Source organism: Canis aureus, chromosome 23 (genome assembly GCF_053574225.1).
Source record: "Canis aureus isolate CA01 chromosome 23, VMU_Caureus_v.1.0, whole genome shotgun sequence".
Classification (NCBI taxonomy): Eukaryota; Metazoa; Chordata; class Mammalia; order Carnivora; family Canidae; genus Canis; species Canis aureus.
The window spans coordinates 6,904,869-6,921,460 of NC_135633.1; the positions used below are offsets into that span (position 1 = coordinate 6,904,869).

At 37.0% G+C, this 16,592-nt stretch overlaps 1 protein-coding gene across 5 annotated transcripts in view; it reads right to left on the reverse strand.

The window, feature by feature from the left end:
* ANO5 (anoctamin 5) overlaps positions 1–16,592 on the reverse strand; it is a 94,885-nt gene that overhangs the window by 42,008 nt on the left and 36,285 nt on the right. For all 5 annotated transcript variants that reach the window (XR_013361889.1, XM_077866203.1, XM_077866200.1 and 2 more), the window contains 4 exons: positions 14,147–14,215; positions 12,805–13,089; positions 7,186–7,299; positions 4,246–4,361 (listed from right to left, as the gene is read on the reverse strand). Coding sequence is in view for 4 of the 5 variants with exons in the window: in XM_077866203.1 (XP_077722329.1) it covers positions 4,246–4,361; positions 7,186–7,299; positions 12,805–13,089; positions 14,147–14,215 (584 nt within the window). In the remaining variant the exon portion in view is untranslated. The remainder of the gene's footprint in view (positions 1–4,245; positions 4,362–7,185; positions 7,300–12,804; positions 13,090–14,146; positions 14,216–16,592) is intronic.

The window sequence follows — 16,592 nt, forward strand, 5'->3', positions numbered from 1 at the left end:
AAGAATTGGCAAATATAAACTATTACTGTATAAAAAATGACATCATGGTGCACCTGGGTGGCACAGTTGGTTAAGTGTCCAACTCTTGGTTTCACTCAGGTTGTGAATCTCAGAGTCATGAGATGGAGCCTGGTGTCAGGCTCTGCACTCAGCGTGCAGTCTGCTTGAGATTCCCTCTCCCCCTGCCCCTCCCACTCGTGCTCTCCCCCTCCATCTATAAAATAAATATTTTAAACATAATAAATGAGTAAATAAATAAATAAATAAGCCATGGTAACATATCTGGATAACCTTAAACAATCAATGCTAAAACTAATCTCATGAAGAATTCAAGGTATCAAAACACAAAATTAAGATGCAAAAATCAATAGCCTTCAATATAGAAATAATAAGTCAGAAGATAGAAGAGAATACATAATTTATAATAGCCACAAAACTTTTAAAACACCTAGGATTAAACCTAAGAAAATTGCCTGACTTACGTAAAGAAAAGTCTACAATACGCTTGAAAAATCCAAAAGTAGCCTGGAACAAAAACATATCCTTTCCTTGACGTGCCTTTTCAATGATTAGAATGACTGAACTATCCTCAAACTATCAGGCCTACCTAAGTTAATTTATAAATTTAATGTGATCCCCATATAAATACCGACAATCTGTTTTTTTTAGTAAACAGCCAGACAAGTTGATGCTAAAGTTTTTATGGAAGAAGAAATGTGCAAAATGTACAAGGAAACACAGAATGGAAAAGCTATGTGGAGTATTAGCCCAGCTAGATTTTAAAATATACTACCCGTATACCCGTACTGCAGAGTGAAACACTAAGCAAAGACGCTACAATTAAAACGGGATGGAAAAAAAAATAAAAAAATAAAAAGAATAAATAAAACGGGATGGTACTGATACATGGGTGGCTGGCTCGGTCAGAGGAGCAACACAGAGCATCTGGAAAGGAACTGAACTGCACACAGAAATCTAGCATAAGATAAAAAGGGGGCACCTCACATCACTGGGCTGCAAATATACGTCTTAATAAATAGCGTCGGGACAAGTAGATAAAAGTAGATCTACTTCTCACACAACATGTAAGAATAAATTCTAAGTGGATCGGGAGTCTAAATATCAAAAGAGAAACTATGCAAGTAAGAGAAGATGTAGGTGAATTCCTCTGTAACTTGTGTGTATAAACTGGCATTTTGTCACTAAAAATCCAAAAGCAATAAAAATTCTGATCAATATTTCTATTGATTTGTGTAAAATAAGAAAATACTTGTACGTAGCAAAAACCAAACCACCAACCAAACAAATAAAAAAAAAAAAGCCCATAAGCTCCATAAGCTAAGGCAAAATCCACATGACAAACGTGGAGAAAATATTAGGAATACATTTTATAGGTAGAAGGTACAAAACCTCGGTGTATAAAAAAAAAAAACTGAAAAAACACTGAGAAAGAAGGCAAAAGTCCTATAGAAAAATGGACAAAAATATGAGTAGAGATTCATTTTAAAAGCTACAAAAATGTCCCTTAGCATACAAAAAGATGTTCGATTGCATGCATAATGAGGGAAATATGAATCAAAACTACACTAAAATACCATTTTTCACCAGTCAGCTAGCAAGAATTAGAGAACTTGACAGCATACTCTGTACTTTCATACGTTGTTGGTGGGAATTCCGAATGGTCCCATCCCACTGAGGGAGAATCTGGCAATTTTTAACACAACTACATATGCTCTTACCCTGCAATCCCAGGATCTCACACAGATGGATCTACCCTGGAGGTACACTCCCAAGGGCACATACACATGTACATTGTTACTCACTGAAGTACATGGTTACTTTTCTTTGTAATTATGAAGTACTGGAAACTGCCCAAATGTCCAAGAACACATAATGGTAGGTATACCATAAAATGGAAAAATGAATGATGATGTCTCAGTGAATTCGTTTGCTTTGATCTTGAGGATATATTGTTAAGTGAAAATAGCAAAGTGCGGAAGAGACTATAAAGAATTTCACTTTTGCTTAACAGGGAGAAATTTCAGGGGCATCTAGTGGGCACAGTCGGTTAAGTGCCTGCCTTGGGCTCAGGTCGTGATTTTGGGGTCCTGGGACTGAGCCCCACATGGGGCTCCCTGCTCGGTGGGAGTCTGCTTCTCCCTCCCATTTCCTCCCTTTCTCTCTTGCTCTCTCTCTCAAATAAATAAATAAAAAATCTTCTAAAAATTTCTAAAAAAAAAATCATTTCACTATTGAAATGGAAAAGTATAACTTGCTACAAATGGAGGTCATTAAAAGAAGATGAAAAACTTTTAAAAGTTATTAAATTTATGCTAGACACTGGGAATTGATTAAATATCTGAGCTTCCCTTTGTTGTAAAAGGGAATTGGCAAGGGCTGACTAAGCATTATAGGTACACCCTGTGCTGACCCAAGATGCAATGTGTTTGTATATACCTAGGGCCATAAATACTTTTGGAGAATCCTAATAGCAGAAACACCATGTTGATAGTTTAAAAATGTAAATGAATTCAACTTTCAATACATTTTGAACAATGCACACTATGTAAACCTTCATTCTGATGACTATGCTTCTTTAAAAATATGCTACGAAAACATTCTCCAAGGGCCCAATGTCTGCAAATGTCCTTAGCAGCAGGTTTGTAACAGTGGAAAATCTGGGACGGCTGTTTTCTGACAGAAGAACAAATAAATGAATTATGCATCATTTATAACATGGCACTCTGTGTTCTATTAAAAACATGAGATAAATCTGTGTGTATTCACAGGAGAACCAATAATATGTTACTTAGCAAAAAAAAAAAAAAAAAGAAAAGAAAAAGAAAAGAAAATGGCAGCAAAAAGGTAAATAAAGATGCCATTGTTTTTTCTAAGGAAAAAAAAATGTGTATGCATTTTATGATGTATGCACATAAAAATAAAACTGAATGGATACATCAAATCAAGGGCAGTTACTTCTACAAAGTTTGATACAGGAAGAATTTCACTTAAGGTTTTGCATATCTCTGGAAGCCTGGGTGGTTCAGAGGTTGAGCATCTGCTTTCGGCTCAGGGGGTGATCCCGGGGTCCTGGGATCGAGTCCCACATCAGGCTTCCTGCATGGAGCCTGCTTCTCCCTCTTCCTATTGTCGCTGCCTCTCTCTGTGTGTCTCTCATGAATAAATAAATAAAATCTTTTAAAAACTTTGCATATCCCTTTGCTATTTGAATAGCTCATAAATGTGCTACTTCTGTCATTTAAAAAATTAAATGACTGTTATTTAAAATAAAACATCTACCCAACAAAGACTTCACACAATGATTTACAAAAAGTAGCAGCTTATATAGGCTACCTTTCATTTATTCTTAAAAATTTCCCCTTACATGCATTAAATGAAACTGCTGACAACTGTAGACTGATTTGAATGTATGCATCAAAATCAGTCTCCTTATGAGATGCTGCGCAGGCATAGCGCTACCAGCACAAATCACCCAGTAAAACACGAGATGTAGAGCAACCAGGGGTCTAATCTGATTATTCCTTTACTGGAATCATAGCTGGAGTGTCCTGACATCCTGCATGTATGGAGTATTGGTAGGGGTCAAAGCAGGAAGCTGCAACGGCAGTCCTCTTGCGTAGCCAATGAATTGAACTGGTCTAAAGAATTGAGGTCATGGAACAAGTGCCTTCACGGATCTCTGAGATCTACACACACACACACACACACACACACACACACACCCATACACAAACTTTCTGCTATCTTCTATAAAACTAGTATGTATAAAGCACTAAGTGCTCATCCCTATGCTAAAAAACATACATATCTCAGTTCATTATTAAACAGCACCATAAGGAGAGTGCCATTGTTATTCCTATTTTACAGATGAGCCTCTACGGTTAAATAATTTGACCAAGTTTATGCAGCCCCTCAAGAGGAAGAACTTGGATGTGAACCCAGCCTACCTAAATATCAATGCCCAACCTCTGAACTACCAAGCTACCTCCACATGGTGGTTAGGCTCATTCCTCCAACAGCAAGCATCCTGCTCACAAATGAAGGACTCAATGACAGTGTGGCCACAAAACTGAGAAGGTGTAATATGTAGTGAGTGAAAACAGTGGTAAGAGAAATGACATGTGATGCCATTGTGAATAAAAATCACATTATCAGGTTTTAATCAGTTCGAGGCTATGCAAAAACAAAACAAAACAAAACAAAACAAAACAAAGACAAACTTACCTGACCAAATCTAAAGGCTGCTCCTTGTAAAAATAGGAAAACCGAGCCCAATTCTGGCAAAGTACGTATCTTTCGTTGACAGGATTAGGAGGTTCTGAAGGCTTCCAATACTGACCCTATAAACATTCAAAAAGAAAGTACTTGAATGATAAAGCAAAAGACAGGGGTGAAGTAAATAAGCACAGCTTTTATAAGGTTGGTGAATGAGGCAAATTGTTCTTTTGCTTTGGACTTGAATTTTCATAGTCCACTGATGTGCAGTTACCTTCTAAAATCTATGAGAAACTGTAATAATAGTGATAATCATTAAGAACCCCACTAAATTATTTAAAAATACAAGTTAAAGTTTTCAGACCCTGGCTTTACCCCCGTTGCTCTTTCCTATAGAAAGCCCTTCCTTCCCTACTCTAATTCTACTAGGATATTCACAGCTCGGGGATTCAGGTTAACTGTATAACCTGCTGGGACTTTAGAAATACACCAGCACTTTTATTTTATAGTTAGAAAAATTATACCCAAGCAAAGTGCAGTGAATGATCCAAAGTCCTACTACTATGACAGGAATCTCCTCCAGACTTGTCTGGTCCTCACTGGTAATCACTGACACAATTTCCCAGAAAATTTAAAACACGTATCACAAACTTTAGCACCAAAGAACCTTGGTACTGTTTTGTGCATAAGGTTTTCCCCATTGTTACATACTGAGCTGCTTTATTAATAATGTCCCTTTGGGATCTAGCAGAGTAATGTCTGCATAGGGGGCTTCAACACGTTCTTTTAATTGTTCACTTAGGTGAGTGGACTGCTGAAGACGGCGTGAACAAAAATATCCAATTTAAAACTAAGCATATGTGAAAAATCTCAATATGATAAGGTGTAAGATTTTATGTCACCTAGATTCCAGCTTTTTTTCTTCTGTAGCTAATCCTGCTAAATCTTGAAAAATGAAATAAATACTATTTGGGTGTCTTGAAAATTGGTTCCTTAAAGCCCAGAAGGGAAAATCCAGTACCTAACCTTGCATTCAGGATAGAAAAAAAAAAAGAAAAAAGAAAAAAAAAAAGGCAAAACTAACAGTAAGTTACAACTATCTTTAACAACACCTAAATACCATTGATTTTCTAGTGATCATAAATGACTCTGCTAGAAGGCTGGGTGTACAGATTAAAGTTGCAGGTGCTGAGGATATTAGTTTGGCTTAGTGACATGATGATATTAATAAGAGAAGTAATTCCCTAGAAACAAAACAAATAGCATCAAAAACTTCTAAAAGGCAATGAGCCCTTTTGTGAAGAAAGACTGATAAAATGCATCGTATGGCATTTATTAACCCGCTATACATCTCGCTCCAAATGACCATGGCATTATTTTGCTTTTATAATCCCCCCCAAAATTTCTTTTGCCCCAGAAGAAAACAAAATGTATGTGGAGGATGGGGAGAAGGTGGGGAAGGATGGTTTCTCTAACACTTAAATTAAATTCACATGAATTGACACTCCTGTTAAAAACTGCCAACCATTTTGGAAAATTTGGCTATACTCTTTCTTACAGCAAACATATCAAAGATAATCCACTAGACAGTGCTGAACAGACGTAGTTCTTCAAAGGTGTCCCTCCCTACAAAGAAATCATTTGTGAAAGGAAGAGTCAAATCGGTGTGGCAAGCTTCATTTTCTTGTTTCAACATATTACCATGGCCACCCCAACCTCCAGCGATCACCACCCTGATCGGTCCCCAGCCATCCAGAGGCAAGGCCCTCCATGAGCAAAAAGATGACAACTCATTGAAGGTTCAGATGATGGTGAGCATTTTTTAGCAATAAAGAACTTTTTAACTAAGAACCTTTTTTTTTTTTTTTTTTTTTGCAATAAAGAAGTTTTTTTAGGCAAACTCTTATCGCACACTGAATACACTACAGGATAGTGTAAACAACTTATACTATGCAGTGGGAAACCAAAAAAAATCACTTTTTAATGAGACATGGAGTGAGCAAATGCCGTTGGAAAAATGGTGCCAGTGGAATTCTGTGACATGGAGATGCCACAAACTTCAATTTGTAAAAAAATGCACAATAACTGCAATGTGCAATAAAGCAAGGCACAAGAAAAGGAGGTATGCCTGCAATTAAAACCAATTACATATCTAATGAAGGAATACATGAATTCATATATATTTTTTAAAGATTTTATTTATTTATTCACGAGAGACAGAGAGAGAGAGGCAGAGACACAGGCCGAGGGAGAAGCAGACTCCATGCTGGAGCCTGATGTGGGACTCGATCCCAGGACCCTGGGGTCACCCCCTGAGCTGAAGGCAGATGCTCAACTGCTAAGCCACCCAGGGGTCCCATAAATGCATAAAATTTAAGTTCTTATGGATTCAAAACTTTATAAAAAATATCTGATGGGTCCACATAAAAATTTCCAAATATTCTATTCCTCAGTGTTGTTTTTAACAAAACTGCTCTTTTCTATATGGATTCTAAAGAAAATTCGCCTACAAATGTGATTTTTTAAAAAGATTTTATTTATTTATCCAAGAGAGAGAAAGAGAGGCAGAGACACAGGCAGTGGGAGAAGCAGGCTCCATGCAGGGAGCCCGACGTGGGACTCGATCCCGGGTCTCCAGGATCACACCCTGGGCCAAAGGCAGCACTAAACCGCTGAGCCACCTGGGCTGCCCTACATATGTGATATTTTTAAAAATAAATATCCATTGAAACCACAGTGTAAAGAGGTATTAACTACGTGTTTCAGCATAGCTGGTAAAGTTTGCGGCTTGGAACTAAGGAGTGTTTGGGGGGATTTTCCCAACATGAGAAAGAATTAAGCAACCTGTCATCAAAGAGAGCAAAGGGAAGATTCTCTCTCCCAACAAAGCAGCCTCTGAATGTCAGAGAGAAAATGGGCTCGGTATTTCAAAACCAAGCTTACACTTACATCATGGAGTGGATAGGCAGATGAGTAAGTATTAGAAGTTAGCAGTCTTTCAATCCCAAACTTCTTCTTCCCATCTTCTACGCCAAAAGGACACCGTGAGAGAATATAATATACCTATGAGGTAAGAATTGGACACGTTTCAGAATTTTATGCTATGCACATTTTTTATCCCATCACAACTTAACAATGTCCAACTTTGTGTGAATGTGGATACAGGCTCTGATTACAGAAGGAACCTTCCCTCTGTCGTTTGAAGGTGAGCTTGTGTGGAGTGTGCAAGTAGTTCAGCTCCCGGGCGTGAGAGTTCTCTAGTCCCTCGGGGAGAGGCAGGGGTGGATCATGATTTATTTTGCTTCTCCTATCCCACGCTCTTCTCGAAGTCTTGTGCCTAAATTCTTACAATCAGGCCTTCACGTTGGAATCTAGTATCACTACCACCGGTTCAGCTGGGGAACGTGGGATAGAGTTGAAACTTGGCTATGCTGATTACTCCAGTGACTCTGAGGATTTATACAGGGGGTCTTCTTGATATCTGAATTTATTAACTCAAGATTGCCATACCTCTACAAGCACTTTGCAATCACCTATACCTTTGTATCAGTTTTCTCCTTCATATAGTTTGGGCTCTGATGTCCCTCTGCTCTCGTATTTCTGCCAATTCAACCCCAACTGCTTTTTGTCTTCCAGCAACTTTTCAGAATTTCTGCTTTTCTGACTGTCAAATTTGGTCATTGCAGCACTGTTTTTTTTTTTGTTGTTGTTGTTTTTAAGATTTTATTTATTTATTCATGAGAGACACACAGAGGCAGAGACACAGGCAGAGGGAGAAGCAGGCTCCCTGCAGGGAGCCAGATGCAGGACTCGATGCCAGGACCCCGGGATCACCACCTGAGCCAAAGGCAGACAGATGCTCAACCACTAGCACCCAGGTACCCCTTAGCACTGTTTTAGATCCATTTCCCTTTCTCCCTCCTTACCTTTCCTAAGTTAAGGAATTGTTGGTTGGAGTGCTGGTTGTTTTCAAAACATCATTAGCTAATCTGGATACTCATTTAAGTGCAGCTTAGGGGCAGCCCCGGTGGCCCAGTGGTTTAGTGCCTTTGGCCCAGAGTGTGATCCTGATGACCCGGGATCGAATCCCACGTCAGGCTCCTAGCATGGAGCCTGCTTCTCCCTCTGCCTGTGTCTCTGCCTCTCTCTCTCTGTGTGTGTGTCATGAATAAATAAATAAAATCTTAAAAAAAAATAAGTGCAGCTTACTATTTTATGTTGGTAAATATATCATAATTTATGAAAGCAGTTTTAATTTGTACAACTAATGTGTTAAATATGAATTACTCTGCATACTTAGCATTTGTTTAGGAAAGATTGATCAAAATTAGAACTCTGTCCTGGGGTACTAACAAACTGGAGAATTTTACTCCACCAGAGATTGAGACTTATTATGAAACCATGAAAAATACAGCATGGTATTGTTGAATAAAAGCAAATCTGGACTTAGGAAAGACGTTATATGAAAAGATTATTACAGGAGGGGGAGGGACACTATTTTAATATGGAGACTTGTGAACATCTGCAAAGTCAGGCTGAAAGGGACTTTCTTTTCTATTTATTCATTCACTCATTCATTCATTTGGGTGAAGCAAGCCAGGTTCAGGGAGCGTCTTTTTTTGTGGTAAGGAAGGGCTGCTACACCTGCCAGTGTTGGCTTGGGTTAAGGGTACATCAAAGTTTAGGGTCCTGCAGGAGGAAAGTTTAATTAACATTCAGTCAGTTCAGCTAACAAACACTTTGTTTTAATGGATCAGTGGGGATAAATAGTTCAGCTAGCCATTTATCAGACCAAGAATGAGAATATGGAGGGCCTATGTCTGACTCTTCTTACTACAAACTAATTAGAAAAGGGAGAAACTTTTTTTGTATATTTTTTATTGGAGTTCAATTTGCCAACATATAGCATAACACCCAGTGCTCATCCCATCAGGTGCTAAAAGTGAGAAATGATAAGGCTAATTATAAATTTAAAGGAACTGAAATTTCCCTGGTGCCCAGAGGAAAAGAGACTTTCTCTACCTCTCTGTTCTTGGAGCATTTCCTTTAGAGAACTTGTCATTTTAAACTATTTCTCTATCCCTTTGAGATTTATGTAAATCTGTAACAAATGCTAAATAAGCCTCTAGACAGTGTTATAACCCAAGAGTGTTTTCCTTAAGTCTTCTAGGATCCACCTCTTTTAAATGCAAACATCAAGAAAGATAGCATCCCTAGCCCTCAGCCACGCCCGTGTATCTATGGGAGCCATAGCCTGGGCACCTGGCTCCAGCTTATACCTATTTGATTGGCATTGAGATAGGAGAAGCGTAATTTCTTCTTGGTATCAAGACAACTGACATAGATGGACACCTCAATCACCAGGCGAATTTAAGATGAACTATGTGGCTGTCAAGTCAAACTGGGAGATGGGGGCAGTGGTTATCTATGAATATACAGGGAAGGGTGATCCTTTACAGTAAGCAGTTTCCCAGAACAGGAAGAGTGGGGGATTCCTTTAATGGTCCCTGTTTTCTAGGAGCACAGGATGCCAGTAAAGTTCAACTTTGTCCATATCGGTACGAAAATAGACAAAAAGATCAAAGCTGTAGAGTTGGTCTCAGAAGTAGACTTATGAAGAATATTTAAATACTCAGGTTATGACAAAGGTGGAACTAAAAAAAATGGTGTGAAAAGTTGAATGTTTTCAGTAATTGCTACAAACTGAATGACCACACATATGGTGGGAAAATTACACCATGCACAAAAAATGAATTCCAGGTGGATGCTAGTTCTCAATGTAGAAAATAATACAACGTCAAAAAATAATATAGGAAATTAACTTCATGGGCTGGTGGTAGTTAAAGATTAAGAGCGTGATTCATAAAGAAAAGGCTTGAGAAATTGAGGACTACATTAAAATTAAAAACACCTGCTGTGCAAAAGAAGCCATTAAAAGAAAGGAAACGGATACTATATGTTGGCAAATTAAATTCAATTTTTTTTAAAAAATGAAGTACAAAGTAGGTCAAGATGAGTAATATATATGATAAAGAAAGGGCTCATATAAGGAATATATAAACAATTTTCTCCCAATCAACAATTTAGGAAAAGATCTAATTGAGAAATAGACAAGACTTACAGGGGCTTCACAAAAGTGCGTATCTTAATAAGCAATAAACCCATGAAAACACATATCAGAGAAATGCAAATTAAAACCACAATGACACATACACAAATTTCAATACAAAATAATGAAAATAGAATGTACAAAAACTCATTCAAGAGCTAAATTAATCATCCAAATAAATATTGAGCAAAAGAAGCCAGACTCAAAAGAATATATACTACATGATTCCATTGTTATAAAGTTTCAAAAAAGCCTAATCTCTGTTGGGAATTATAGTCAACCTCTGCTGAGGATGATGGGGAATAGTGATTGGAGGCAGCAGGGCTTCTGGAGGGCCAGCAAGTCCTTGATGAGGGTGGTGGTTATATGGCTCTGTTTGTTTTGTGATGATTCAGTGAGCTGTATGTTTATGACTCGGAGGCCTATCGCTATTCATTTTATGCTACAATTTAAAAAGAAAGAAAAAGAAAGATTGGTGAATTCTAGTGTTGAGAAAGAATGTAGGATACTGAGCACTCTCACACATTGTTACTAGGACTCTAAATCAGTGCATCTTTTTGGAAAGAGTGATAGTGTAATATAAAATTTTAAATATGTATGCCCTTAGATCTAGAAATTTTTTATCTGGTATTGATTTTGCAGAAAAAATTATATATATGCTGAAATACATAAATACTAGGTTGAAAACTACAGAACTATTTGTGAATCGGAAAAGTAGGGAACAAAGTCAATAACTGTCAGATTTGAGAATATATAGACATGTAAGATATTATAAAATCTACACTGGGAAGCTCAGATGTCATGATAGTTGTGGAGATGCTTCGAGAAGTATGAAATTCGATATCAGTGCAAGATGCTCTTGGAATACTTTCAATTTGTACATACATAAACTTTTAAAATTTTTTTGAATTCAAATTCAATTTGTACTACATAGATTAACCTGAATGCCCTGGATAAGGATAGGAAGGAAGGGACTTTTCCATATTAATCTCCCCAATAACTTCCTCAATAGAGCAAAAATGGTTCTAGTCTGCTGTGAAGGAGGAAAAACTTGTTTTAATGCTGAATTAATCTAAGGTATCCACACTCTTTACACAGAATAAGTAAAGATAAATGGATATTGATATTTCTATACCTGGTCAAGCTCCTAATTTGTTCCTCCTGGTTCACTGGCCTTTCGTTAGCTACTTTTTAATGTAACAAGTCTATCTAAAGTACTCTAAGGTTTGCAAAGTGCTTCACACAGGAGTCTTTCATTTGCTTTTGACAGTAATGTCAGTATTGACTATCATTAGCTCTGTCTTAAGACACGGTAGCTTATTTAGAAAGCAGCAGAGTTATGACTTGAAACCAGGTCTTCTGATTCCATGTTACATGCTCTTTACTCCCTTAGGGGTTGCCTCTTAGGTTTGTGGTGGTGGTGGTAGTTTTTTATTCCTGGTAAGAAAAGGAAGAGAACTTTTGGGTTTGTAAATGTATAGTTTTTTATGTAAATTCTAGACATGTATTTTGTTTAATACTCCTGTCTTTGAATTTAACAAGAAAAGATTGAGATACTAGAAAAAATGATTATTTCAAAACCTTTCTTAGACACTGAAGGGTACTGAACCTAAAGGGAATATAAGGCCTCAAATCTGAAAAGAGAGTTAAGTGATCCCCAGTGGGAGGGTGCTGTGATTGCTAGAACCCCGGTGATCACATTAAAAGGCAACAGGAAGAAGGGGCAAAGCAACAAAGAACCAGAACTTTTCTCCCTCTAAAGTCAGGTCCATAACAATAATACCTGAAATGTATTGTGCACCTAGGGTATTCAGGTATCGAAGTCTTTCATACCTTAACTCATTTAATTCTCAGGGTAACCTATGAGGTAGACTTTATTCTTAACATAAGGAAACAGTGGCACTGAGAGCATGATTTTTTAGGAGAAAGGCTTTTAATGGAAAACTTAAAGATGCTAGGACTACAAACAGAGAGGAAATATTATTCAAGACTGAAAATGGTTTTGAGAGGAAAAGGTTTTGAGGTTTCTCAAACGCTATCTATCTATCTATAAGGAAATCTTAGAATTCCATTTTCACTTGGAATGACCAATATTCCTCCTGCTGTGTACATTTATAAAAACAAACTCTAAATTTATAACACCATTTACAAGTAACTAATAAAACCTAAGCCCTGGCTCTCAGTTAAGAGCTTTTCCCAATATCGCATGAAGCCTCTGTCTTAACTGTGTCTACCCTGTCAACTTTTCATGTTTAAACAAGTTTGATACGTCAATCTATAGGTGAACAGGTTTAAGTGGTCCAGGTGGAGCTTCAAACCTGCTCAATACCATCAAATATTTATCTAAATGTATGCAGAAACACTGGGCAGACACAGCATCTCCCAAGCACATGTACACAAGCACACGCAGGCACACATGCCTCACTTGAACGGATGTGACCAAAGGTCTCTCTACCTACAATTCTGTTTCTTGATGAGGATGGAAAGAAGCTTGACTCGTCTTCAATGAGGAAGAGTTCCTGCCGATGTCTGGTGAATTGGGCAGTGAAATATTCAGGACGAGGGTGCCTCACGTTCTTTGGGAGCTTCAGAGGTCCAAGCATGTAACTAAAGGGGAATGTCTCGGCTGGAGGAATATCACTCTCCTGAATAGGCATTTTGATTCCCAACACTTCAGCGTAAGTAACTAGTACCTCCCAAGGGGCATGGATCTTGACAAAATAAGTCCTCCCATCTTCAGAGTTCTGCATAAAAAGACAGCAAAATAACAGAAAGCTTAATGATTTATTTGTTACTAAACTGATTAAAGAAACAAAGTTTTATAAAATCTCAAAGATGTCATAGCATTTTCAATTTATTGAAATTTTTCAGCAAAACTTCTAAAGGGACAAATGCTCAAAACATGTATCTGTATATTATATTTACATATACATGTAGATGCGTAAATGTTGTGTGTACATGTGTGTATGTGACGGAGACAAAGAAAGAATACTCTAAAAATATATTTCAGAGTCCATGTATACTAGCCTTGCTGTAAAATCATAAATATTTGTGATTCTGGGCAATCTATTAAGTTATTAGTGACTAACCATGATCCTGAGCTTAAGGTATATGAGGGATACGTACAATGTATAAGATATACTTATTTTTCTTACCCAGCTATGTATAGCTTATATCTAGAGGAAGAATTTTAATAAGTAATAAGGTTCATTACACAGGAGAATGACTAAGTTATAGATTGTGTAGTATAACACATATTTATTAGTTCAGGAAAAAAAAACAGGGATAAATAAGAACTAGAGAATACTAGAGTTTCATGGATAGGGTGGAATCAGAAATAGGTCTTTAAAAATAATTTTGAAGGAAATTCTAGAAAACCAGTAGATGGCGAGAGGTTTTAAAAAATAAATAAAAGAATTTGCCATTTTCATGAGCAGAGGAAGTTGTCTTGGCTTACACAGTGGGTTGTGCTATAAAACAGCCAGGTTAACTAGAGTGCCAGATTACACGCAGCCTTCAAAATGAGAGATAAAACAATCTTTGTACCCTGAACAGAATTATGTATATCTATTTTTACAATGTTTCACTCATCATCTTATATTCAGAGCACTGACCTATTTATTTACTGGGAAGACCACAGGCCCTGCCATCTACAAATCTGTACCCAAAAAACTATTGTATAGCTCCCAAACAATCAAAATCAATCCCAAAATCAATTTGGCTATCTGGTCAAAGGCCATAGCAGAAGAAAATGATGCTTAAAACACCAAGACTCTGATCCAAATGAACAGCTACACCTACCCTTTTGTCTTCAACTTCCAACTCAAGACCTGTTTTTCTGAGATTTTGTTCAAATTCTTTTCTCCTTTCCTATGGAAAAACAAATCAATAAAATTATGTGAAACACCTTGTTTGCCCAGTGATAATCAGATGGCCCTCTGCTCCTCTCATGATTGTATATAAAAGTATTTTATGTATTATCCCCATCTTAGCACCATGTCCTGCTCTTCACCTGTACTGAAATTCGCAATACAACTATACAAATCCAATATACCCAGGAATAGTTTCCACAAAATGTACAAGACCCTATCTGAAAATATGCGCAAAACTTTACTAAATGACATTTAAAAAAAACTTGATAAACAGAGAGATATATCATGCTCCTAGTTGGGAAGACTACTATTACAAACACATTAATACTCTTAAAAATAAATGATACATTTAATTCAATTTTAAGGCAAAATATCATTATGGCTTTTTAATCTTGAAGAACAGCATAGCTTCACTTAGAAAAAAATTTTTAATAAATTAAAATAAATTAAAACCATCATTACTGGTGGGCTTCAAAACAATTCACTGACAGTTGAAAAATCTTTTGGCTTTCGTTATAATTTACATGTGTTTATAATTTAAATATAAAGGATGTGACAGTAACTGAAAATTTAAAAGGCTTTTTGATACTATAGAATGCTAAGCTTCAAATGGAGAGGTCTACCTTGACATATCTTCAAACTTTACAAAGAGTAAAAGATAATTTACTGTGCTCTTTTTCTCCACTTGCAAAGTTTGCCACAGATGAGGTCTACAGTAGTGGTACAAAGTTTCCTCCCAACTACCCTTTCCTAATCGCCCTTCTTCTATGGTATTAGATTGAGGCAGACTGCAAACTCCCAGAAAACCAAAGGGAAAGGGGGAAAGAGGTGGACAAGAAAAAGGAGGAGGGACATTCAAAATACGGTTATCAGAACTGAGAAAGTGAACTACTCTTTTCACTCTCGTGTAACAAATGCTTTTGCAAGCTACATGGCTGCCAATTCCCTGAGTTCAACAAAACTGAAGAGCTAGTAGGATTGTTAGTTGCTGGGCCATTAAACACTACTTTTACAATACATTACTATAATTTGGGGATAGAATTCAGGGGTTCAAAAAGATGAAAATAATAATATTTCTACTCCAATCTACTTATTTACTGAACAAGCTGAATTTATACCACCATATAAAAACAAGAGAGCAATATAGTCGAAGCTGAACTATCTCACTCTGGAAATAATTCCTGTTTATCTATAAATATTTTTAAAGCCCCTCTGTCCATCTCATCAACTGACAAACTTATGATGAGTTTATTTTTTTATCTTTGATAATTACTTGTCAAATTCTGTAGCATATTCATGATGCCTTATCAATTATATAGTTGTACAATTGTTTAAAAAATTCAAAAGAAAAAGTTTAAGGCTTAGACTGTCCTGGCTAAGGGAAATAAAAATATTTCAATGTGTACGCATATATTTGTTGCAGCAAACTTACAATTGAACAAACAAAAGACTCCCAAAGGTAAAACTTTTACTTCAGGAAAAATTTAAGTGGTGAAGATGGGATGGAAATTTTAGGTGAAGGAGAAAAATAATGTAAAATTTCAAGTGCTGAAAGAAGATTTCTTCATATAACTCATTTTTTTAGATGAATGATGGTGAGTGTCAAATTTCCACATTTAAGTTCTATGAATATATGCTAAAAAGTGGTTTAACTGGACCATTAGCATTACATTGTAAATTACCACCTTTGCAACTATTGAAATGTAGGATCAATACTTGTAGTTGGGGAAGACTTTTAGATAGATCAGGATTTTAGGAGGGGCGGTGGATGTTCAGGAGCTTATTTTGTACCTGCCAAGTCTGAAACGTCTATGAGACTTCCAAGTAGAGACACAAAATAGTCATGTGGGAGAGAAGAATGGACTGGAAGGTGAACTTTGGAATTAGCACAAATGTCGTTTTACAATGGTGAGACAGGATGTGTCCTTGAAGAAATGTATGCAGGCTGGGTAAAGAAGAGGATTACGGACTGGACCCTGTGGTACTACAATAATAAAAGATCAGGGAGAGGAAAAAAAATCAGGGAGAGGAAAAGATTGAGAAGGAGCAACTAAAGAAATAAGAGAAAAACTAAGAGGCTATGGAGTTCTAGACTCCAGGTGAAGAGCATACATATGAGAAGGGAATGAGAAACTGTGGCACATGCTGCTATAAGGTCACTAAGATGAGGGTTGAGACTTGATCACTGGATTTATTTATATGAACATGAGCAGAATGGTTGAGGTGATGGCCTGATAAGAAAGGGTTTGAGAGGAAATGGGACAGAAAAGAATTTGAGTGAAGAATAGTAGCTGGCAGGGAAACTGAGATCAAGTGTAAGTTTCTGTTCTTCGCAAGTGGGAAGCTGAACTGAATGAAGAGGTGAGGCATGACTG